This window comes from Stegostoma tigrinum, chromosome 12 (genome assembly GCF_030684315.1).
Source record: "Stegostoma tigrinum isolate sSteTig4 chromosome 12, sSteTig4.hap1, whole genome shotgun sequence".
Lineage (NCBI taxonomy): Eukaryota > Metazoa > Chordata > Chondrichthyes > Orectolobiformes > Stegostomatidae > Stegostoma > Stegostoma tigrinum.
The window spans coordinates 17,342,414-17,369,124 of record NC_081365.1 but is presented as its reverse complement, the minus strand read 5'-3'; the positions used below and the strand labels follow the sequence as shown (position 1 = coordinate 17,369,124).

Below are 26,711 nucleotides of genomic sequence, written 5' to 3'. Positions count from 1 at the left end.
GGCAGGAAATCAACAAAAGCAGAACTTCACGGAATTAATATAATTTTCATATAAAGCTAATAGAGGATCTATTTGCCTGAAAGATTCAATAGAATAGTTCTGAAGATTCAGATCTTCCTTCTAAAGCAAATAAATAACCATTTTCATCATCACTTCTGCCTTCTTTGGTTAAAGAAAGCCAAATAATTCAGTGGATTGAAGAAGTGACAGTTCTTTTAAAATTAAAGATTCCTGGAATTCAGCTTCAAGTGAAGCCACAAATATAATAACACCGTAATGCCAATGAAAAGCTGCCTAAATAATCCTATATCTATATATTCAGAAAACAGACCTTATTTATTGCTCCATTTTATTGGAGTGCATCAGATTCGTTCATTTCCTTTTAATTCCATTTAAAAACTACAGCTTTTTTTAAAAGATAGGTGTTTCCCCAAATTTTAATGAAAATGTTGGTATGTGATAATTGTCCTGCTGTGTTCATCCAGCTCCACACCATGTTATCCTTGAATGTAATTCTGTTTGTTAGCAGAGAACAGTAGCAAACATAAATGAGGCATGTTTCCAGCTGAAATGACTACCTTAATTTGGTTGTTAGAATATCCACCTATTCAAGATTGTTCAGCAAAATCATGAGGTGATAATTGTTCTCAAAATTCTGGTAATAACTAAAAGAAGCAATATTCCTCTTATGATAATTCTCTTACAGTCACTTAGTAGTACTGTACATGAACATTGCTGAAAATAGTCATGTCACCAAAGCTTTCCATCTTGCATACATCTGGGCAAATTCAAGAAATCCAAATTTCAAATGATCACACAGTTGATACTGAAAGACAAGAGAGAGTGCTGATCAATTTTGAAAGTCGGCCGATTAGCTGAGGTATTGCCAAAAAGAATACAATGGGGAAGAATAGGCTCTTCAAGCTCCAGGGTATTAAAAAAAAAGTTCATAGGCTATGGCCCAATCAAACAGCTTTGGAGGATCATAGTGACAAGAGTACAGATCATACACAACCAGCTTGCAGATACAAACCCAAAACAAAATTGTTAGGCGTGATTCTGCAGATTCTGATTTTGCTGAACAATCTTGAATAGGTGGATATTCTAACAACCAAATTAAGGTAGTCATTCCAGCTGGAAACATGGCTCATTTATGTTTGCTACTGTTCTCTGCAAACTAACAGAATTGCATTCAAGGAATACACGGTGTGGAAATGGATGAACACAGCAGGACAAGCAGCATCAGAGGAGCAGGAAAACTGACATTTCAGACCTCGACCCTTCTTCAGAAAGAGGCTAGGCCCGAAACGTCAGCTTTCCTCTGATGCTGCCTGGCCTGCTGTGTTCTTCCAGCTCTACATCTTGTTATCTCAGATTCTCCAGCATCGGCAGTTCCTACTATCTCAGAATTATGTTCAAGCCTTGCGCCTTTTTCTGAATTCCTTGGAGCTTATGATTCGTGTTTAGCAACATTTTGCCAATCAGAGTTGATTTAACTGTATCATTTGAAAACTGGTATTTCAGAAACTATCCAGATTATTGCAAGACAAAGCACTTTGGCAACATGTTTTTTTACACTTGCCTGCAGGTGTGCTATTTTACTGGGAACACTTACAGGATGCCATCATCGGAGAATATTTCATCATCCTCCTCCTCACGGGCTCCAGCTCTGATTGACCCAGATAGAAGGAGAATAGGCTGAGAAGCAAAATTAAGTGTGAATGAAAACACAAGCATAAAGTTTGCCGAGTCTTGAAAAATACAGCATAAAGAATATTTGTAACCTTGTTCCATAATGGCTCAAGGCTGGATAGAACAGTTTGGATTTTAATCCTTTCCATAGTCCTAAAGAATCTGTGATATGAACTTTCTCTCATGGAATAAAAGACGGAAAGCACTGTAACATCTTAAAACATTTCTTGAAAGCAGATCAATTTGAAAATTCAATAAAAAGAGAACAGTCCACAAAACAACAGGACTAGCTCAGAGTCACAGCTATCTTCACTTCTCTTTTATCCATTCCCAGCATTTTGACACACACAAAAACATTTGGGTTGGAATCCTTTCCCAATTATTCTACCAACTTCACTGTAACAGCAGTTACTCAATCTCAATTTTAAGTGTCTTTGAGACTCTTGCATTGCTCTTCTCCAAAATCCCCCTTTCCTGTAACCATACTACTGAGTCTACCCCTGAAAAAAAACTTAATTTTTTTACAATTGTAATTTCAAAATCCAAACTGTCTAACTTTGACCTCCAGTCATCTCAAAATTTTAGTAGTATTGAAACCATTATACTTCTGCTCACTCTTACTGTTTCAGGTTATGGCCCTCAAATCTGCTTCAACTCCCAGTCTCTTGGATTTAATCAGATGTGGCAGCCAATTGATCCTGTTCACAAGATCTAACTCTTCTTTTAACCCTCTTTCCAACAAACTACAGGTCATTCGGCACTCCTTTGTAACTGGTAATTGTTAATGGTTCCATCTCTTTAGGTCCTGTTCCCTCACCCTCAGATCTATCATTATTATTCAACTGAAAAAGCAACACCCCAATCCTTCACCCTTGTAAACTACCTCCCTTTTCTCTCCAAATCCCTTCAAACACAGTTGCCTCCGAAATCCATGTTCATCTTTCTTGGAGTTCTATATCTATATTTCTCTGATCAGGTTTCCACACTACTAATGAAGTAAAATGGCTCTTATCAAATTAACAAAAGATATCCTAAATGATTGCGACAAAAATAAACTATCCTTTCCTAGCTCTCCTTGACATGTCTGCAGATTTTAACATGGCTAACCATACCATTCATCTCCAATGCATCTTCGTTATTCAGCTGGGCAAGACTTCAGTTACCTGGTTTCAAGTGTTATCTAATCACAGCCAGAGAAGTGCCTGTTATGCCTCCTTTCCACATTCCAGCACAATTACCTCTGATACTTCCCAAACATCTGTCTGAGGTCCCCTCCCTGTTTCCCAAATACAAGTTTCTACTTGCTGACATCATCTGTATACCGAAGAGGCTGTATACACTTGCTGATGACAGAGTTCAATCACGCCATCACTGCCTCCAAAGGCTCAAGGCTGCTTATCTAACATCCAGTTCCAGAGGGCTGAAACTACTTTCAACTAAAGGCAATAAAGTTTGAGTTATCTGGCATGCACTTGGATTGGGTGGTGCTGAAGAATTAGCAATGCCACGTAACCCAGCTGTTAATAGTTCTGCCATTCAGGGAATGAGTTCACAATCACGTTAGACAGACATCTGTTTTTATGTAGCAACCCTGAAGTCTGTTGCATTTGTTTAAAAATTGCCAGTCTCTAAAATACAAATGTGGTACAGTATCTAGAAATAGTTTCGAGGCAAATACTTAACAGATTGTTTGCAATAATGACAATGCAGAGCTCCAGTGAGGGAATAATTTTGTTTTCCAGCATTTGATTTTTAGTCATTGATCTTTAAGGTTGGTGCAAGGGTTTGAGCATCTGCAGTTTTGTTGCTAACTTTTATTGCATATATGCGTGCAAGTGAGCTCTCATGGATTTCACATGGGATACTGTATTTTGAAACCGGACAACAGATTAGAAATTGCTTCTTGTGAATACTTGAAGATGTTAGTGGGTGCAGCATTTCAATTTGAATGGTGATAAATAATAAAGGGTAAAGTGAGGAAAGGAAATAAACACAACAACTATCATAAGAGAAAAAATGCTGAGGAAATTAATGGGGGCTAAAGACCGATAAGTCCCCTAGCCCTGATGTAATGGATCCTAGGATATTAAACAAAGTATAGACAGAGATGGTAGATATATTTGGTAGCAACCTTTCAGGAATCCTTGGGTTTTGGTAATGTCTCAGAGGACTGAAAAACTGCCAATGTAACACATTTATTTTAAGAAAGGAGACAAAAAGGTTAATTACATGCCAGATAGCTTAATGTCTTTTATTGGGAAAATATCTGAGTCTATGACAAAGGATATAATAGCAGAGCATTTAGAATTACATTGGGTGATCAAACAGAGTCAGCATGGCTTCATGAAGGGTAGATCATGCCTGACAAATTAGTAGAATTCTCTGAGGAGCTAACAAACAGAATAGATAAAGTAGGAGCCCCCGTGTAATACATATGGATTTTCAGAATGCTTTTGATAAGGTGCCACACCTTAGGCTACTTAATAAGATGAGTCCATGGTATTGGAAGTAGTATATCAGCATGGATGAAGAATTGGCTGACTAACAGAAAAAAAAGGGAAAAAGGGATATTTCAGAACAGCAAAGTATAACTAGTGGAATGCCATAGGGATCAATTGGGACTACAACTATTTACTATACATTTTAATGACTTGAATCGGCAAAGTGAAGGTACTATCATCAGGTAGGTGGATAAAGCAAACTTAGGTGGTAAGGAAAGTGATGAGGATGACAAAGAGTCTGCAGAGGGATGTAGTCAGGTTTAGCAGGTAGGCAAAAACTAGCAAAAGGAAATTGAAAGTTAATGTACTTGGCAGGGAGATTGGAGGAGTTGAATTTTATTTAAATAGAGAAAAACTGCAGAAAGTTGGAGAACAGGTTGGATTTGGGTATCCACATTCAGCAGGTAACTTGGGAAAGCAAATGGAACGTTGGCCGCTACTGCAAAGGGAATGGAGTACAATAGTAGGAAGGTTTTGCTACAACTATATAATACCACAAGTCAGACGACAGCTTGAATACCGTGCAGTTTTAATCCCTTATCTTTAGAAAAATAAACAAACATTGGAAGCAGCCCAGAGAAGATTCACCAGGCTGATAGCAGAAGTGGAGGTGCTTTCTTATGAGGAGATATTGAGCAGGATGGTCCTGTACTCAGTGGCGTTTCAGCGATTAGGAGGCGACCTTATTGAAACATCTAAGATTCTTAGTGGACTTGACAGGGTTGATGTGAAAAGGTTGTTTCCCTTGTGAGAAGGTCTAAGACCAGAAGGCATAATCCTACAATAAAGCATCACATATTTGAGACGACTTGAGAGGAATTTCTTTTCTCAGAGGGTAGTGAATGTGTGGAATTTTTTTATTGCAGAAGCAGTTGATGCTGCGTTAAGTATATTCAAAGCTGAGATAGACAGATTATTAACCAGCAAGAAAGTCAAGGGTTACGGGGTAAAGGCAGGATGGTAGAGATTAGGATTATCAGATGAGCCACGATCTCAGACAAGCAAAGCAGATTTGATGGACTGAATGGCCTACTTCTGCTTCTATATCTTATAGAAGATGCCCTTATTATAATTACCAAGAAGCAAACTGCGTAAGGTACAAACTTTAATTGCATCACGATGGCTCAGTGGTGTAGTATTCAATACATACACAGCCATACATAACTAGAAAGACCCACCTTTGACGCCTTCCCTTTGCAGAGATGGTTGGATATCTATCCGAATATTTGTTGGAACCCCATAAGTGTCTTTAGTGGAGGGGTTTAAAGTCAATCAGTGATGCCACATATATTGGGCACCCAGTATGCCTGCCAGAAAGGTTTATTTTTGTGGTTTGATGTCAGTGGTCTCAATAACAAACACTTGTGAATAGAAATGCAGTAAGGGTTTTTTCCTGGTGCAGTGGCACTGTCCTTACTTTTGAGCCAGGAGGTTCAAGTCTCCCTTGCTCCAGGGGTGTGTAATAACGTTTCTGAACAGGTTGATTGGAAAATACCAAAAAATAAGAATGAGGTACCAAGGGGATGTCAATGCTTACAGCAGCAAGAGCTAGAGCCTTCAAAATAACAGCATTCAGGATGCAATTTTTAAAATGTAAAAATACATCTGCATGCAGAATATTATTAAGAGTCTTGAAACAATAAAGTAGTCTAAATTATGGGAAATAATTAATCTACTGTGGTAACTATATCATTGTAAAGCATGAATGCACAGGTGTGGCAGTTCTTCACAGGTAAAGAAAGAGAAAAAGCAGAGACACAACTTGAATATGGTCCCAGACTTCACTCAGTTGCTTCCTAGTGGGCAGTATCAGAATAAACTGACGCAAGCATCAGGCCAGGATGACTGCCCACCTCTACAACTCAGAATAATAGTGATAACCTATAAAATGCGAGGGATATTTCTCAAAAGCAAAGAGGAAAGACTAAAAAAAATCATTCACATGTTGCTATTAAAACAAATCAGGGAAAGTAAGACAGTCATTGGTTATCAAAATACACAAACCTTGGAATCCTTCGGTTTCTTTCTTCTGTTTCTAACTTTACTTCTAAGGCCAATATTCTGCACAAATATCAGAATCATCACAAATATCAGTACATACATTGAATCAAACAATGGTCATCCCTCAAAATACAAACATTTCTATCACACTTTACTGAAATGTTTACTTCTGTTCCAGGCAAATTTTTTTATACTTATGTATAACATAACTTCTTTAGTAAAGGGGTTAAATTACAACCAGACTCAATGTTTTTTGCATGTTTTTGAGTTAAAATGCAACTATTCCTCAATTAGATGATGGAATTGCAGTTGTGTAACAAAACCTCAAAAGAGTACTACATGGACATCTGTGAAGATTCATTTGACTGTGCTTAAACTTGAATTTTGAATAAGATAGGAAAGAAAGTGCTGCCACCAGAAAGTCTAACTGCCTGTGTGATACTAATCAAAGAACAGCAGGCAATTTGTTTTTTTTCCACTTTTTGCCTGCATGTGCTGACTAAGGCTTTCTTAGCTGCCTTGCATGATTAAGTGATGCCTTGCAATTCGTTCTTAACTGGAATGCATGCTGCATCATATTCTTCCTTATCAACTACATGATTCAGATGAGAGGGGGATTTAGCAGCAGAATCTGGAGATTTCCATTTTCCTTTCGTCTTTTCTATGTTTATTCTTTTTTGGGGTGTGGACCTCACTGGCAAGGCCAGCACCTTGAACTGACTGGCTCTCTAGACCATTTCAGGGGGCACTTAAGAGTCAACATCTTTGTGGGTCCATAGTCATATACAAGTCAGACCAGACAGGCCATTAGCGAACTGTCAACATGTTTGACAATGGTTACCTGGTTATAATTAGGACAGCTAAAGTTTACTGAATTCAAATTTTATCACCAAGCGTGGTAGGATTTGAACTCATGTCTCCAGAACAGTAGCTTGGGGCTCTGGATTATTAATCCAGTGACATTACCACTACATCACTGCTTTCCCATTGGGTATCTGATCTTAGTAGATGCGTTGTAATATAGGTTATAACTATGCTTTGAGTAAGCAATATTTAGCTTCTCTTGCCGCATGCAAAAGAATCTGCAAATGTCATTCTACCATTTTATTTCTTGACTTTGCTTTCTAATGGTATATTGCAGGTCAAAGGGATATTGAAAATAAATCATTGGAGTTCATCTGGTTGGTATGTACAGCAAATACCAAGCTCTTGCAATGAAGCTTTTTTCCAGTACTTATCTAATTCGCTGATACACTGTCTATGTGGGCAGTCCATGCTATCCTTTTTACTTCCAGTTTGCAAGGTAATTAAATCTAAATTGTCTTCTCATCCTCCCACCAACCTGAAATCCAAGAAACCCTGAATAATTCATGTTTATGTTGTGTTTATTGATATCTATTTCATCCACGCCCTTTAGGACATAAATATCACTCCTGTCTCAATAACATTTCTTATCAATGTTTCAGAAAGTCATTAGCTCACTACCAAAACTGAGCCACTTTACAGAATGACGTGCCCATGCACTACTTGAGGGAATACTGCATTGTGTTATTCCAATGTGGCTGAAACCTTACATGCAGAGTTCATTGAACTGCTTTGCCAAATGCAAACAATCCCGTGCAATATTTGAAGAGTAGCTGGGATTTCTTCCAGTCTCCTGGTCAATATACATTGCTCAACTGACATTAGATAAAAAATCTCTTGTTATTATTTTGTTGCTATTTGTGGGTGCTTTGTACATGCAAACAAAAAAAGGCAATTGCTTTAACAGCGTTGACTATACTTTAAAATGTACTTAATTAGCCGTGAAGCACCTTGTAAAGTTCTGAAATCATGACATACAAATGTAGTTTTTACACAAAGGATTATACAATGTCTTCTCAACTTAGTGTAAACATTCCAGATTAGTGTAACCACCCCTTTTAACTCAGTCACAGAGTCATAGAGTAATACAACATGGAAACAGGCCCTTCGGCCCAAGCTGATCCATGCTGCCCACTCAGCTAGTTCCAGTTGGCCACATTTGGTCCATATCCTTCTAAACCCTTCCCATCCATGTACCTACCCAAATGTTTTTCAAATGTTGCTGTCGTACCTGCTTCAGCCACTTTCTCTGGCAGCCTAGTCCAGATACGCACCACTCTGTGTGAAGATGTTGCCCGTCAAGTCCTTCCTAAATCTTTTCCCTCTCACATTAAACCTATGCCCTCTAGTTTTCAATTCCCCATCCCTGGGTAAAAGACCATATGCATTTAACCTCTCTCTCTGTCTCTTATTCTCCTACATTCCAAGAATTAAGTCCAATCCTGGTCAACCTCTCCCTATAACTTAGGCACGCTAATCCTGGCAAAATCCTCATAAGTCTTCTTTGCACAGTTTCCAGTTTAACTATGTCTAAACCTATAAAGGGGGGGCAAAACTGTCCACAATACTCTAAGTGTGGCCTCACCAATGACTTGTACAACTGTAACATAATGTTCCAACTCATACACTCAATGCCTCGACCAATGAAGACCATCATGCTATGTGCCTTCTGCACTACCCTGTCCACCTGTGACACTGCTTTAAACGAACTGTGTACTTGTACTCCTAGGTTCCTCTGTTCCACAGCACTCCTCAGGACCTTACTGTTTATGTACAAGTCATCTTGGTTTGGCTTTCCTAAGTGCAACCCGTGACACTTATGTCTATTGAGCTGCATCTGCCAATCCTCGGCCCACTTCCCCATCTGATCAAGATCCCTCTGTAATTTTTGATAACCTTCCTCACTGTCAACACTACCTCTTAGTTTCGTATTATCTGCAAACTTACTAATCATAGCTTGTACCTTAACATCCAGATCGTTTATGTAAGTAAGAGATAACAAAGGTCCAAGCACCAGCTCCGGTAGTACACCAGTAGTCACAGGCCTCCAGTCTGAGAAACAACCTTCAACCAGTGCCCTCTGCTTGCCACCATTGACCCAATTTTCAATCCAATTAACTAGCTCTCCCTGGATACCTTGTAATCTAAACCTTCATGGCTAGCCTGCCATGTGGGATTTTGTCAAACACCTTACTAAATTCCACGGAGACAACATCCACTGCCCTACCCTCATCCAGCCTCTTGATTACCTCTTTGAAAAACTGTAAGATTTGTCAGACATGACTTCGAGCACACAAATCCATGCTCACTATCCCTAATCAGACATTGACTATCGAAACGTTAGTTGATCCTGTCCATCGGTATCTTCTCCAATGACTTGCCTACTACTGATGTCATGCTCACTGGCCTATTGTTCCCTGGCTTGTCTTTGCTGCTTTTCTTAAACAATGGAACAACATTAGCCACCCTCCAGACTTCTGGAACTTTACTAGTGGCAAAAGACAAAGCAAAAATCTCTGCAAGGGCCTGTGCAATTTCTTCCCCAGCCTCCCACGTTGTCTGAGGATGGACTTGATCGGGCCCAAGTGATTTATCCACCTCAATCTAAGACTGCAAACATCTCCCCTATGGTAATATGTATGCAGTCCAAAACAGGCAGTCTTGTTTCCCTTATTTCCTTAGCATCCATGATTCTCTCCTCAGTAAACACTGAGGAGAAATATTCATTAAAAATCTCCCCCATGTCTTGTGGCACCACATACCGATGGCCAAGCTGATCTTTAAGGGAACCTATTCTCTCCCTAGCCACACTTTTACACTTAATATTGCTATAGAACCTCTTAGGATTATCATTAACCTTATGTGCCAGATCCATCTCATACCCTCTTTTTGCTCTTCTGATTTCCCTCTTAAGTGTGCTCCCTCACATTTTATAGTCATCTAGGGATTCACTTGAGCTCGATAGTTTAAACCCAATGTATACCTCCTTCTTTTTCTTGACCAGAACCTCAATATCCCTCATCAGCTAGGGATCCCTAAACCTGTCAACATTTCCTTTCACCCTAACAGGGACACAGGACTCTGATATCACACTTCTAAAAGTCTCCGAATTGCCAGTCGTACCTTTTCCTTCAAACGGACTCAGCCAATCAACCATGGCTAGATCCTGCCTAATGACCCCAAATTGGCCCTGCTGTAGTTCAGCACCTTAACCTGTGGGCCTGTCCAATCTTTCTCCATAACTATGTCAAAACTGAGAGAGTTATGGTCACTGGACCAAAAGTACACTCTTCAGTCACTTGCCTGAACTCGTTTCCTAAGATGAGGTCCAGTGTTGCACTCTCCAGAGTAGGACCTTCTACATATTGATTTAGGAAACTTTCTTGGACACATTTGACAAATTCCACCCCGTCTGGGCCTTTCAAACTGTAGGTGGCCCAGTCAATATAGGGGAAATTAAAATCTGAAAACAATACTCTGTTATTCTACAGGTATCTGCAATCACTCTGCACATCTGCTCCTTCGCTACCCGCTCATTATTTGGGAGTCTCTAATACAGTCCTATCGGAGTGATCATCCCCTTTTTGTTTCTAAGTTCTAACCAAATGGCCTCATTAGATGACCCCTTAAAAAAATCCTCTCTAAACACTTATGTCCTCCCTTATCAAAAGGGCAACTCTCTCTCCTCACTTACTTGTACTTCTGTCACACTACTGACAAATCTTGTAAAGATTTTTTTTATTTCTGAGGACCATACATTTTTACTCTCGATACCATTCCTGCATTATTTCTCACAAATAGTTGATCATAAGTGTACACATCATTCCACACAGGGGTAGACCACAATATTTGATAGTCAGTAGTGCTCAGGAGTAATAGGCTGCAGTGATGTAGGAAGCAAATATTATATGAATTATAATTTTCATTTTTTTACGTGTTTGCATAGAATGCAAGTACAACTTACAGATAATTCTTCATTTTCCTGTTTCTTTAGTACAGTACAAGGAGCATCTGCAGAAGAAGGAAAAATAATTGAAGATAATTGATCTAGAATTAATCAAGTGAAGTGATACCATTACTTGACACTGAATGAAGAGGTCATTATCAGACTCAAAATGTGAACTGCTACTGTCTCCACAAATGCTGCCTGACCTGCTGAGTTTCTCCAGCATTTTCTATTTGCTTTATATTTTCAATATCTACTTTAGCCACTTCAGATCTTGTCAATGTAGAAATTCCTTTGGCAGTGAGGTTAAAAGATGGAATCAAAAATGTGTCACTGGCTTCAAATATTTCAATTAAAAAATATATTACACAAACTAATTCCTGAAATAGCAATTTTTACATACAATCTTCAATTATCATCTATAGGTTAAAAATGGAATTTTATGATGAATTTGAAAAGTCATTGGTAAGCAGCTTTGACAGCTGCTTAAGCACATACTCACTACTAAATACATACCCATTGCATTAAAATATTCATCTAAAGGAATGTGTAGGGATGGAAATTGTTCTCTTTTTTCCTCCATCTTCCATATAAAACTGCGGATTTTTGTAGGCGACTCCTGTTTCAACTGTTCTACAACTTCTTTAGTGCTATCAGAGGGTGAGAGATCAATCTTTGGTGCATCCAGCAACTCTTGCACAGAGTTCAAGTCCAACTGTTCTATGCAATTTGAATAACGAGACAGAAACAGCTCTGCTGCTTCACAGCCTGGAAATAATTAAATCAATGCTTCAAAATCAGCAGTAATAAACTTTAAGTTATTATTTGTATATTAAATAATCATCTTACCTTTCTTACATTATGCTGAAAAATTCTGCTTAAAATAAATAATTCTGAACAATGGCAAGGGAACAATTACCTAAGCACACAGAATTTTGATTGAAAACATCACATCAAATGGAATACAAAGTTCACTTTCATGCAGTTTTAGCATTTAATAGATTTTTCTTCACACGTAGTTCTCCTCATTTCATCATTATTCTTAAGTGAATTCTTCAGGTATTTTTCTGTTTTGTACAAAATTGCATCATAGCTAGTATGCATTTTTGAATGCACAGTCATATTACCTGCATCATTTAACCAATTGATCCAATCCAACAGCTTGTTGTCAATGTCTTGGCACCTGCTAAGTGTGTAGAGGAATTCCCTGGTCTTTATTCTGTTATTCTTCTGTACAATGAGTTCAAGAAGTTGACCCATAACCTGACATGGTTTGGAGGCACCTGTGTGAAGCATGTCATAATCCTGTTCACTTAGAACATGAAATGAAAGCAATTCTTGAAGTAGGCTTGAAACATTCTGCACTCCAGCTTTTAACTGTTCCTTGTTCTCAGTTATCAGCTGCAACATTCGATCACCAAGAGGATTCCATGAATGACCTGTGTATATACAGAGGCCAAGTTTTAAAAAAATGAAAATTTAATATGCACTTGGAATCCACACATCATCTTCTTCAAAAGTCTTAGATGAACTATTTTAGATGACAGCACAGCAAAATGAGACCATGCCAAAAGCACAAAAATAGTTTCTGCATAATTGTTCACCTATCACCATTAACCATAATATTAACATGATAAAAGCAACTGAGAGCTACATCCTAATAGGTAAAGTTGCTATTGCTTGAAGAAGACCACAGGGCTGCTCAGTCATGGGGAGAGTTTGAGAAGGAGGGTCCTTCATGGTAATCTCAGCCTGTGCAGGAATTGAAACTATGCTGTTGGCATTACTCTGCATCACAAACCACCTGACCAGTCAGTTAGAGATAATAGGAACTGCAGATGCTGGAGATTCCGAGATAACGAAGTATAGAGCTGGATGAACACAGCAGGCCAAGCAGCAGAAAAGCTGACGTTTTGGGCCTAGACCCTTCATAAGAAAAGAAAGCTCAGTTAGTTCAATTCCCACACCAGCTGAGGTTATTATGAAGTACGCTCCTTCTTAACATCTCCCCTCATTGGAGGAATGGTGACCTTTAGGTTAAACCACCAACAGTCACATCCCTCTCTCTCACTCTAAAGTGAGAGCGCGCTATGGTCTGGTAAGACTAAGGTGACTTTACTTTTACATCTCTTTCCCAACTGTGCACATGTGTAAGCAGGTCAAATGGTTTAAGTTCTTCTTGCCTGACACCCTCCCCAGTTTGGGCCAGTAATGATCGAATTGAATGATGGAGCAAATTCAAGGCTGAATGGTTATCTCCTGTCTTCTGTTCATCAAACCGCATCAAATAAGATTTGGTAATTCAATTTGATCCCTGTGGGGTAGATTTAGGGAAATAAAACAAAATCGATATCGCTGTGGCTATGGACCAATAAATTCATCATTTATAATACTCGAAAGTTGTGAAAAAAAATCCATTTACCAGTAAACTTCTAGAGTGAATAATGTTACAGCATGAACAGGCCATTTGGCCCATTAAGTGTGTGCTTTACATTCAAAGCAACTAATCAAATTCCATTCACCTCCCATTCCTCATACACTTTGATATTCCTTTACAAAGGCCTAAACAAAAGAAATCCATATTGTAACTACTCCAAAACTACTCTCTTCAATTCTCTTTCAATGATCTTATGTTTGTGCCTTGAATCATCACAATGAATGCATTTTTCTTTTTACCTCCTTTAGAATTGGTTTCGTCCTTTCTGCTACTTTTTTCAGACTTTTCTCTTATCTGTTTTTCAGCATTGTGCCTTGAAGCTTCTTTTTTCAACTGTTTTCTGGTTTCTTTACGACCTTCTTTAATTTTCAATTTCAATGCACTATGAAGAAAAATATTAATCAGCTCAGTAACAAATATATATATGTGTATACACATCATGACTGAAAGGGTGGATAACCATTTGGCAATTGCTTTTTAGAGATGACTGCAGTAACAAGGAGAAATACGTTAGAAACGATAAATTCAAGAGCAACAATGAATAAAACTTTAACCACCATAAGGGTAAGCAAGACACTGTGTACATCAATAATGACAAACACAGTGTGGTGTCATTAGGTTACCTCCTTAAGGAGAAACAGATGCAAGACTGACTTTCAGAAATTTAACTTTGCAGAAGCCAGATACTGCAGAAAAGCAGATACAATCTGAACATTTAAAATAAGAATGTAAATAACTAGTATCAAAGATTAAAAACTACTGAGAAGACAGCTAAAATGAAACAGTGACATGCCACTGTTTTACACAAAGATGGTGATCAACCAAAATTCAAAATCTTCCAATAAAACTATAATAAATTACACTATATAAAATCTTTCAGCTGAACACAAATTTGAAATTAGACAAGCAGCTAAAAGTCACCTTCAGAAATAAAATGTAAGCAGAAATGCAAATATAAAAGTTTCAAAACCTTTTGAAACTTAAGACGAACAGATAAGGTTTGCTCTTTAATATCAAGAAGTAATCACTGATAGGGGCCTGGTTTTAAATGCATACTGGGCTGCTTCTACTCTGGCCAGAAGAAAACCAAAAGATAGCACAATCCATGTGTGTCTAGTTCAAACAGCTATTTGTATATAATACTTAACAGCTTGTGGCTACTTGTGACAGGTGCAAAGAAAACTTTACCTTGAACATTTCTGTTTCACAACTGTTTTTGCTGGGTCTTTGCTTTTAGTTATTTTAGCCTCAAACTGAAAAACAATTACATTTAGTAAGGACAAAGACATAAATGTGTACCTTTTCTATCAAAGGGCTATAGATCACTTACAAAAGATTCTCAAATGCTTACACATTATAGATCAAAATTGCTGGTTAGATTGCAATATTCCATTTCAAATGAACTTAAAAACACACCATTGTCTGTTTTGGACACTGTGGATCAAAGATTCAAATATAATTGGGGTGGAATTTTACTGGTGCGTGGCAGTGTTGTGGACCGTGAGGGGTCAGGAGAGTGAATTACAAGACATCATAGCATGGCTCTGTCAGAGTTGGGCTGTCATTGGAATTAGAATCCTACTCCAACAAGATGAGCAGGCAAACAACACAATTAATTTTACTTAAGAGGGTGTGACAGCCTCCCTTTTGAAGGTGTTCTAGCTCTCTCTTCTTCAGCTGTGCTCTCCCATTGGGCTTGTCAGCTAACTTTCCCTCTCCTTGTCCGATCTAAGACAAATTAAGTGGCCCAAAGAAGACCTCTCCAGTTACTAACCCAAGAGGGGTAGGAACCCATAAATACTCCAAGCACCCAAAAGTTTTACACATGCAAACGACTGTTCTATAGGTGTGCCTGGGATTTTTTTGTGCTACTTGACAGAATCCCCAGCAGATATTAAATGTAGTCCCAGGATGTCTGAAACAAAATAAGACCAGTGGATGACAGGAAAATAAAGCTAAGCAACTACCAAATGTATCAGAATTAGAAGTTCTTCAGCCACTGTGGAGAGGGTGTGTGGGAGTAAAGGTCAGGAAGGATGAAGATCTGCCTTATAATGAGGTCTTCCTTCACTGCCATGTGAAGCTTCCTGACATATTCACTGGCAGACCTAATGATGTGCATCTTTTCCTTTGGTTGCTTCCCAAATTCCATCTGCTGCTTCACCTCATAATGTTTGGAGGCAATAAGGACTGCACATGCTGGAAACCAGAGTCTATAGGTGTGAGACGGGAAGAACACAGCAGGTCAGACAGCATCTCACGGAGTAAGTACATCAATGTTTTAAGCCGAAACCCCTTCGTCCTGACATCAGGGCTAAAGGGCTTTGGCTCGACTTACCTGCTCCTCAGATGCTGTCTGACCTGCTGTGCTTTTCCAGCCTCACACTTGTAGACTCTCGCTTCATCACGTTCTTAGGTGTGTGCAGCCTCTAACCTATCTGTAATTTTGCAGATTGATGTATGCTTTAAAATAACTCCTGAAAATAGTTTAAATTAATCAATGGCATCCTTGCCTCTCGATCCATACACTGGCCAGAAGACCCCTTGCTCCTAACCTGAGGCACCTGTTGAACATCAGGGTGTTCTCTTCTCCAATCTCCTATTCCACCCATATTTTGTGAAGAATGATTGTCAGGTGACTGTCAGTCATAATGTCAGCCCCAGCAGAGTTATAAGCGGTCATTAATTCAAAGGCCTTGCTGGAAGAATTTTAAATTTCACAATTACTGGCCCAAAAAATAAATGCAGCACTGAGAATTTTGACAGCTTAGTTGTTTCTGGTGCTTAGAAACAGTTTACATCCATCCTGTCTCTAACTTAATTTCTGAAATCGTTTCCCTGATATTGGTCCCAAAGGACCTTTACTGATTTCCCCTTGTTTTTCCTTTTTCCATTCCCCTCACAACATTCCCTGCCTTCAAAACTCCCTGTTTCAGTCTTCCTGCTCATTCACAGGAAGTTGCTTTATGTCCCTTACCTGTTGACCCAGATAATGTATTTAGATGTTTAGATCCTATGATAGGCAAATATAAAATAATGAAGCACAATGACGGTGAAAAAGAAACTTTTTTTTGTTTAAGGAGAGCTCAAGAAAAATCTTACCTCGCATTTCACAAGACCTTTTGAATTATAGATGACAATTTTTGAAATCTGTCCTCCACAGTCAGGTGTGAAACATTGACTTCTGAGAAATTCCTTCAAAATGAGAAAAAAAAACTGTCTATGCTCAAAAGGCACACAAACATTCTGATCTATTAGGATTTATCTGGAATCCACGAAGTTGAATTTCTTTAAAAGACATTTCAAATTAGTACCAGAAGTCCCTGCCATGGTTCACTTCATAGCCCTCCTTTCTTTAATTCAGTAATTGTGGGTTCACATCCCACTCCAGAGCTTGAGCACAAAAAAATAAGAAAACGGAGGGAACGCTGTTTTAAGTGCCAACTTTCTAAGGAGACGCAAACCAAGGTCCTGTTTGCTTGTCAGGCAGATGCAAGAGATCATATGGTTTTGTTTTGTAGTATCTCAGTGTCATTGCTACAATACTATTTATGGCAGTTTGTTCACATATTTGCTTCCACTTTTCTTATGTTACAACAGCAACTACAATTTTAAAAATTCTTCAATACTCTCCTCAGGGGTATGATATGCACTATATATATTCAATTCCTTGTACTGCTTCAAGTGATCAACAACTGGCATTTATAAAGGACCAACAAAGTCAAAACTTCTCAAATTAACTGAATTAATCCTCAAAGGACCAGAAACATCTTACTCAATTGAAGAGGCAGTAGTTATACAGCTTGAGGGCACCACCTACTTCAACAGTAGACTCCATGGACAACTACAGCACAGGGATTATATTTGGCACTATTCTGCATGTTTGCCATCCTTGAAATGGGATTTTCAGCAAAAGCTTGAAAGGGAATAAACAAAATTATGACTTGTGTACGACAAGTAATAGTAGGCTGACAGAACTATTCTGAATGTTTCACAAATTCTGATTTTGAATTTAATCCACTTCAATACTGTAAAACTCAACTAGTCAATCTAGCACAATCTTGTCCTTGTTCATATTCTTGTACAAATACCACAAACATCCATTGCCACCATTTATAAAGGGAACTAACCTTGTCATTTTTATCTTCAAAGGAAGCTGCTTTCAATTTCTTCCAACAGTTGATATGATATTCCACACAACATTGTAGGCAGCACATTACTTGAATAAAGCCCTGGAAAACAAGGAACAAAATTATCAATAACATGTACTGTATAGTTAGATAAACTACTAATTTCTTGCAGGCACAGTGGATATTTTGACAGCATGCTTACCGGCTCAGTTGAGAGTACAAGGTCAAAGATGACCACAGCATAATTATGGCTTAGCAAAAATGACAGTGTGTGTATCTCTTGCTAAGCCAGCATTTGTCGCTCTTTATTCCTTTTTAATCCTGGAGAATTGCTCAATTAAAATCACTTGGTATGTGCTACTTGCACCTTAAAATTCACTACCTTAAAATCTGGGTCTGTGAAGTAGATCTGGACCTTAGGATGTCCCTGGCAATGTTGATAGCGGCAGATTGCATCAGGTACTGGAGGAAATCTGCATTTCTCAATGTATTCTTCCAACATCGCCTAAAAGATGGAATTATATGAAAAAAGAGCAACTTTACATGGAAAACTCACAAACTCCAACAGATAAAGATATTTGTTTTAACTAAGAAATTTTAATGTTGCGCATGGTCCATACTACAGGATAACACAGGGAGAGAATGACTGCAAGTGGATAAGGTGGTAACGAAATGAATAGCATGTTTGCCTTAATACATCGGGGCATCGTGAATAAAAGTTGGCAAGTCACGCTACAGCTATTTAAGACTTTATTTTGACCAAGTATGGAGTATTGTGTGTAGTTCTGGTCCCCACATATATAGGAAGGATGTGGAGGCTTTGTAGAGGGTGCAAAAGAGGTTTACCAGAATGTTTGACCACAAGGTGTCGAGCTGGGTGAACACAGCAAGCCAAGCAGCAGAGGAGCAAGAAATTTGATGTTTCGGGCTCTTCAGAAAAGATTTCTGAAGGAGGGTCGTGGCCTGAAACATCAGCTTTCCCGCTCCTCTGATGTTCTTGACCTGCTGTGTTCATCCAGCTCTACACCTTGTTATCTCAGATTCTCCAGCATCTGCAGTTCCTGCTATCTCTTGCCAGAATGTTAACTGGGTTAGAAGGTATTCTGTACAAGGAGAGGTTGGATAAACTTAGATTGTTTTCACTATAGCATTGGAGGTTGAAGGGTGACTGAATAAAAGCACATAAAATTTTGAGTGGCATGGGATAGGGTGGATAGTGGGAGTCTTTTTCCCAGATTGGAATTGCCATATACTATATGGCATAGGTTTAAGGTGAAAGGTCACTGTTTAAAGGCGATGTTTTACACAGAGGGTGGTGGGTGGTAGAAGCAGAAACATTCGTAAAGTTTAAGATACATCTATACAGACAGACAGACAAACAGGTGGGGAATAGAGAGTTGCAGACCATTTGCAGGCAGATGGGATTAGTTTAAAATGGCATCATGATCGGTGCAAATATGATGGGCAGAAGGCCCTGTTCCTGTGCTGTACTGTGCTGTTCTATGTTCTAGAAAGATTTAAAAATTAGTGATCAGAGACAAAAAGCTTAGAAAGTTTTGGAATAAAGCAGAAAGCACCAAAATAATTTCAGGTTGAGGGGTCAGAAAATTTTTACATTGTATGTGTAAATGCTTCTACACACGACATTAAATGAGTGGAATTCTAAAAGTACTGAGAGACAAATGCAGTTTGTTTTGTTTAAATTTGTTTGTTTAAATCTAATAGGCATTTGATTGGTCAGGACGCCGACTTTCCAAGATCATGATCCAAGTTGAGGTTGATATTGAACAAGTCAAATCCCAAAATGAAACCTGACAAATGTGTGGTCAGTCATATGAGACTGAACTTAAGAAAAATGGACAAGTTCTTTGTATGACAAGAAAAATCTGCTGCATACAGAAGACAATTTGGAAAGATCCCATCATAGACAACATTAAGAAAGAATCAATTCCTTTCCCAGCAAAATCCTTTACAGACAGTCAACCTCAGTGATGTCTCAATTCTATTTCTACTTTAAAATGTTCGACTCAACTGACAAGACTGCATTGTTCTGGAAACTTTCTACATGGTCTCCAAACCAAAATTCCACACACTCTCAGTTTCTCCCTAAGACACAGGCTAACTCTGACTTTTCTCACTGACTTCTAAGAATAGCTTAAATCTTCTTTTCAACTCTGATGGCACAGACAGCTAAAACAGTTTAAGACTTCCTTCCAGCTCTGATATTCATCATACCTGACGACCCTAGACAACTGACTCTGTAGATCGTTACAAGTTTAACATTTAAACAAAGTTAGCAATTATCAAGCCAGGTAGCTTGAGAGTCATTTACCTTAAATCCGATGCTTTCTTAGAAAGGCTGCTTTGAACTCCCTGTTCAAATGTTACTTTCTGACTTTTGAAAAGAAACAAGACATTTTCACAGAGCTATACAAAACTTAACCCTACTCTAGAATCCAAGTTTCTAATTAACAATAATACATTATCAAATTTTATCACAATATATTTAAAAAGTTTTACCTTTAATTTTTCAGCCTGTGTTTCTTCAATAACAACGGTTGTTGTGGGCCATGTTAGTATGCCTGGGACAATCTTACGATTTACCATTGTTAAGGATTTAGTGAAAGGGTCTAGAGCATCAGCAAATCTGTGGTAAAAATACAATGGAAATGGAGAAGATTCAGTGGAAACAATGTATTTCAATATGTAACAGCTATTTTTAAAGCAACGGATTGGAAAATGGAAGGAAAGGGCAGACAAACAATATGAGCCAACACAAATAAGCTATATGGTTGGACCAAATTTACAATAAAAGATTCTGCAGGTCAAATCTGAATCAAGTCCACCTTGTGCACCCATTTCCACTTCTCGAACTTTTGCTTACTCATTTATTACTAAAGCAAACAGTTTCAGAAGTGTCTCTAGTGCCCTAAATTTAACAAAATCCATAACCTTCCTGATAATGCAAGAACACAGAGACAGAAGTTGCCAATTCACTTTCTCAGATTGGTCCTTGATACGAGAACGTTATCTTATAATGACATTCAATAAAATAGGCATATACTCTCAAATTTAGAGGATTGAGAGGCAAACCCCTTGAAATATATAACATTTTGAAGGATCTTTACAGGGTAAAACAAAGACGTTGCTTCCCTTTGCTGGGGGTAGCTGATTATTAGGACTGATAAGCAGAAATTTCTTCACGAGGGTTGGGCATCTTTGGAATTCTCTACTCCGGAAGGTTGTGGATGTTCTGTCACTAAGTTTGATGCTCAAATGCAAAGGTATGCTTTGACCATTCCCAAAAATTTGTTGTAATTCTCTGCATGCCCCTCAGGTGATATACAAGGCAAGATCCTAAGCAATGGAACCACAATAGATCCAGTTCATGTCCAGAGGCAGATCAAACAAGGTTGTCTCATCACACAGGCTCTTGATCAGGGACTGCATGACTTGACCAGCTCTGGTGGGCCATGTCACCTACATGCTTGATCTGAGACTCCTGAGGCAAGCGCTCTACCAGAAGCTTTGACATGGCAAGAGAGCACCAAGAGGGTAGAAGAAACATTTCAAGGATACTCAAAGCCTCCTTGAAAAGGTGCAATTTTGCTGTCGACAACAGAGAAACACTGTTCCAACACTGCCTGAAGCGGAGGGAATACATTTGGAAAGGATGTGCACATCCTGCCACTCCAAGACCTTAAACGCAGTGCCCAAAACTGAACACAGTACTCCGGATGAAGCCTGACCAAAGCATAACATTGGCTTCTATAAATACACTCCCAGAAATAATTTGGCCATATTTAATTGTCCTTTGTTTAAAACTTTTTGTGACATTGCATTAGCTTTAATGAATTGTGCAGTGATGCCTAAACCTCATACCTGTCCAACAACACTCAGTTTCTCACCATTATGAATATACTCTCATTTGTTTTTACCACATCCAAAGTGAATGCCCTTACACATTCCCCCAATGGAATTCATTCACTGCTCCCTCATTTAAGCTATGTCCTATTGTAACTTTCTACTCATACTTCCACAACATACCCAAAATTCATATACGAATCTTTTACTTCTTCCAAAATTACAAATACAAATGGTGGAAACTTGAGGTTCCAATAAAGACCACAACTTTATATTTTCTCATGCAGAGGACTCCTTTGCCATTTTCTACATATGGATTTTGGTTTCTGGACACCAACCTGTTCTGCCGGAAGTACACTTTGCCAAGTCCGTAAAATGCCAAACAGTCAAGGCGTTGCTGTGGGAACTGCTCCAAGATTTTATTAAATTGATTTTCAGCCTCGGTCAGCTCCTAGTTTTACGTAAAGTACAAATTAGTGGTTCCTGAACAGAAAGTACACAAGAACACCAACTACAAACGCCTAATGATACCTCTACCATATATGTTTATTGTCACAGTTACACCGGGGTCAGTCCATATGGCGTGATCTGTCTGACTGGGTCTTTGTTGAGCCACAAAATATTTAGGATAACAAAGTGTGGAGCTGGATGAACACTGCAGGCCAAGCAGAATCTCAGGTGCACAAAAGCTGACATTTCGGGCCTAGACCCTTCATCAGAATATTTAGGTTCTTTAAAGGATGTGAATGTGGGTAGGTACTCAATAGAAAAAAAAACAAAATCAAATAGTGTGGCCATTTTTGATATTGTTCATGTATGCAACAGAATACACTGTTTAAGATCTCATAAGTGATATTAGTGCATTTCATGCCTTAGTAATAAATTACCTAGTGGTCATGCTTGAGAGAGGGAGCCTGTACCTTTATCTGGTATTGCAATTCTAAGTGCCACTTAATGCGTATGTCAGCAAATGAAACTTTCTTGGTAATGACTGTTTAATAAGCGGAACCAAAATAACAAAAGTTTAAGTTCATTTCTGTAAAGGCACCCAAAATCATTCACATTCTACTCCTACAATCTACATAGTCTTCCTGCATTTATAGTCTAACCCAGCATGCTGCAAGCTATGTCCCATAGTGTGTCAAAACAAATATTGACATTTTGTGTCAATTTTTGTCTGTTTATAAAAGGGGTAGTGGGGGTGAAAAAGAAAAGAAACAGTCATTACTTCTTCATACATGTAATACTCTGAAGTGAAGGCAGAAATTGCCTTATAGATATTTGCTCACAACTCCTAAGCGTCTCTATTGAATGCACCAAATGGAATGCTATATAACGGTTGTGGGTTGGGGTGGTTGGTAGTGGTGGTGTGGGTCTAATTGTGTGTATGGGAGGGTTAGTTAATCCAAAGGTTTACAAGGACCGTCGGCAAGCATCATCCCAGGACTGAATAGCACACTGGAATCCAATGCCTTGTTTCAAATATGAAACGTTTTCATTTGAGTCTGATATTGATTGTAACCATAGCACTACCATCCACAAAAAGAAAGAAGAATGCTCACGTGGGCATTTATTAGGTGGACTTTTGGATCAGATACTGATATAATAATTTACTTTGCACAACACATTTCAAACACGCTCACTTATAGCAATAATTGAGAACTCTCAAAAAAAATCAGAGAAAATAACGATTTATACCTCAGGCAATCCAATGCCAAGGAGGGCAGAGGCATGACCATAGATAATTATCACATATTCACTTCTAGACAGAGATGCTTCCTGGAAAAGAAAAAAAAACAATTAACAACTCACTGTGTAATATGAATAATAATTCAACTTGTTTGCATAGTTGGAAAATGAGGATCCATGGTTTGCGCCTGATAGGTTTCTTAACCTAATGGAAATAAGTGTAGGTAGTTACTGAACTAAAAATGTAACACAGCTAAAAACTAAATATGCATCAACTTTGAACTTATGAATTCAAGTCAGACTCTATGGTTCTCATGTCCTTGATCAAATTAACACCTTAATACCAATGAATGCATCCTGAAGCGAATATGCTATTCTTGAGCATGCACCGTTAATGAGAAGTGCTTTATGTGGCTTGGGTTTTTAATCTCCAGAGATGATACAAACCATTCCCTTCTCTCTTGGGTGAAGCTGTCTTTTCCTCTCACAATTGACAGGCATATTTTTAATTTTAATCTTACAGGTTTTAGGCACTGCATGTAATTAGCTCTGAGATCATGGATGCTGCCTAACCCACAGTCATCTCCAACATTTTCTGTTTTCAGTTCAGATTCTGGCATTTGTAGTAATTTGCTTCTGCTCAAACATTATCTCACGTCCACTTTATAATGGTCCAAACTCTTCTTTCTTTCAAACTTCAGAGGCCAACATTTTAAATTTATACTAATGGTGCCTTTTGAAAAATACATACAGATTCTAAAAAATTGATCTGTGATCTGAAAACTTAATACAGTTATTTTATTAAGGTTGGAGCTTATAAAAAGGTAAATGCCATAATACCATTTAATGCTAATAGCAGTTTTTCCTACTGAATACAAGTTAAATCTTTGATTAATTGTAATCAGTACATATTCTTATCAACTGTCTTGCTACTTGGTATATGCCTTAATACGTTACTGTAAACTCAATACACATTGTTGGTATTGAATTTGGGCTGTTTTGCCGAGTGTAGCATTTTACTGAGTTTGAAATGTCTTCCAAGCTATGTACTGGCTTCTTAAGATGGCCATTTTAGCCTTGCTAACTTGTGGGGTAAGTTTTAAGAAAAAATGTCAACTAAAATGACTTACATACTTCCTGTGAAGTGCCTGAGGGAAATTTTACAGTAAAGGCACCATATTGATGCAAATTATTATTGTTTTATAGTGTTAAAGTGGAATGAACTTCCTGAGGAAGTGGTGGATATGGGTATAATTACAATGTTTAAAAGACATTTGGATACAAACATGAGTAAGAAAGGTTTGGAGGGATATGGACCAGGAGCAGGCAGGTGGGACTTGTTTAGTTTGGGATTATGTTCAACATGGCATAGGTGAACAGAAGGGTCTGTTTTCGTGCCGTATGACTCTATGTCTGCAACTAGAGAGTGAGGCATTCCAAGACACGAAAAACTTGTGTATTTCAGATATTATCTCTTTATTGAAAAATATTTGCAATTTGTGTGTTTTCTAGTTAAATTAATAGCCACTTTGACTGAAAAACTTAAGGGACTCTCTCTGCCAGCTGTAAATATCAGCTATTGGATTAATACCACCAGTGAGGTCGTAGACTTGTTTGTTCAGTCTGTGTGTTTGATTGCAGATTTTTCATCAGCCTGCTAGGCAACGTCAATATGCCTTTGGTGAAACATTGGTGTTCTGTCCCGCTTGTTAATTACATGCCTCGGTTTGCTACGGTGGTTGGCATTACTTCCAGTTTGGTTTTTCAGTGGTTCGTACATAGGGTCTAGTTGAACGTATTTGTTGATGACGTTCCAGTTGGAATATCAGGCCTCCAGGAATTCCCTGGCATGTCTCTGTTTGGCTCAAGCTGTTACGGATATGTTGTCGCAGTTGAATTTGTGTCCTTCTTTGTCCGTGCATATTGAGATCTGTGAAAATTGCTCGTGTCTCTTGGTGGCTAGGTGGGTGTTCATGTATTCTTATTGTCAGTTTTCTTCCAGTTTGGTTTGTGTAATGATTTTCACAGTCCTTGCATGGTATTTTGTATATTATGTTAGTTTTTTTGCTCGTGGGCATGGGATCCTTTACATTCATAAGTAGCTGCTGTAGACTGGTTGTTGGTTCATGGGCTACCCTGAAGCCGAGGGGTCCGAGTAGTCTTGTGGTCATCTCTGATATGTCTTTGATGCACAATAGAGTGATTAGTCTGTCTTGCCGCATTGTGTCTTGTGAAGGTAACGGCAGATTGAACCACCAAGAAACACGACCAATTCTCACCGGCCTCAAAACACATGGAGAAGCGAGTTTTGAGAAGATTTGCAGCTCAGGTTGAGGTTCTGGATGTAAGTTTGCTCGCTGAGCTGGGAGGTTCGTTTTCAGACGTTTCATCACCATTCTAGGCAACATCATCAGTGAGCCTCCGGTGAAGCGCTGGTGTTATGTCCCGCTTTCTATTTATGTGTTTAGGTTTCCTTGGGTTGGTGATGTCATTTCCTGTTCTTTTTCTCAGAGGGTGGTAGATGGGCTCCAAATCAATATGTTTGTTGATGGAGTTCCGGTTGGAATGCCATGCTTCTAGGAATTCTCGTGCGTGAGTCTGTTTGGCTTGTCCTAGGATGGATGTGTTGTCCCAATCAAAGGGGTGTCCTTCCTCATCTGTATGTAAGGATACGAGTGATAGTGGGTCATGTCTTTTTGTGGCTAGTTGATGTTCATGTATCCTGGTGGCTAGCTTTCTGCCTGTTTGTCCAATGTAGTGTTTGTCACAGTTCTTGCAAGATATTTTGTAGATAACGTTCGTTTTGCTTGTTGTCTGTATAGGGTCTTTTAAGTTCATTAGCTGCTGTTTTAGTGTGTTGGTGGGTTTGTGGGCTACCCTGATGCCAAGAGGTCTGAGTAGTCTGGCAGTCATTTCCGAAATATCTTTGATATAGGTGACAGTGGTTATGGTTTCTGGGCATGTTTTGTCTGTTTGTTTGGGTTTGTTGCTGAGAAATCGGCGGACTGTGTTCATTGGGTACCTGCTCTTTTTGAATACGTTGTATAGGTGATTTTCTTCTGCTCTTCATAGTTCCTCTGTGCTGCAGTGTGTGGTGGCTCGTTGAAATAATGTTCTAATGCAGCTTCGTTTGTGGGTGTTGGGATGGTTGCTCCTGTAGTTCAGTATTTGGTCCGTACGTGTTGTTTTCCTGTAGACGCTGGTTTGAAGTTCCCCATTGACTGTTCGCTCTACTGTGACATCTAGGAATGGCAGCTTGTTGTTGTTTTCCTCCTCTTTTGTGAATGTTATGCCAGTAAAGGGTATTATTGATGGTCTTGAAGGTTTCCTCTAATTTGTTTTGTTTAGTGATGACAAAGGTGTCATCCACATAGTGGACCCAACGTTTGGGTTGGGTGATTGGCAGAGCTGTTTGTTCGAGTCTCTGCATTACTGCCTCTGCTAAGAACCCTGATATCGGAGATCCCATGGGTGTACCGTTGGTTTGTCTGTAGGTTTTGTTATTGAAAGTGAAGTGGGTGGTGAGGCATAGGTCCACTAGCTTGATGATGTTGTCCTTGCTGATGAGGTTGGTGGTGTCTGGTGTA

The 26,711-nt window shown here is 38.8% G+C and overlaps 1 protein-coding gene across 1 annotated transcript in view; it reads right to left on the bottom strand.

The window, feature by feature from the left end:
• ttc3 (tetratricopeptide repeat domain 3) overlaps positions 1-26,711 on the bottom strand; it is a gene marked incomplete at its 5' end in the record, with an annotated part of 109,045 nt that overhangs the window by 36,335 nt on the left and 45,999 nt on the right. The window contains 13 exons of the mRNA XM_048540578.2: positions 1,616-1,698; positions 6,198-6,254; positions 11,023-11,069; positions 11,521-11,772; positions 12,132-12,443; positions 13,681-13,823; positions 14,630-14,694; positions 16,544-16,636; positions 17,572-17,673; positions 17,954-18,076; positions 20,092-20,218; positions 21,774-21,886; positions 23,134-23,214. Coding sequence (XP_048396535.2) covers positions 1,616-1,698; positions 6,198-6,254; positions 11,023-11,069; positions 11,521-11,772; positions 12,132-12,443; positions 13,681-13,823; positions 14,630-14,694; positions 16,544-16,636; positions 17,572-17,673; positions 17,954-18,076; positions 20,092-20,218; positions 21,774-21,886; positions 23,134-23,214 — 1,598 coding nt within the window. The remainder of the gene's footprint in view (positions 1-1,615; positions 1,699-6,197; positions 6,255-11,022; positions 11,070-11,520; positions 11,773-12,131; positions 12,444-13,680; positions 13,824-14,629; positions 14,695-16,543; positions 16,637-17,571; positions 17,674-17,953; positions 18,077-20,091; positions 20,219-21,773; positions 21,887-23,133; positions 23,215-26,711) is intronic.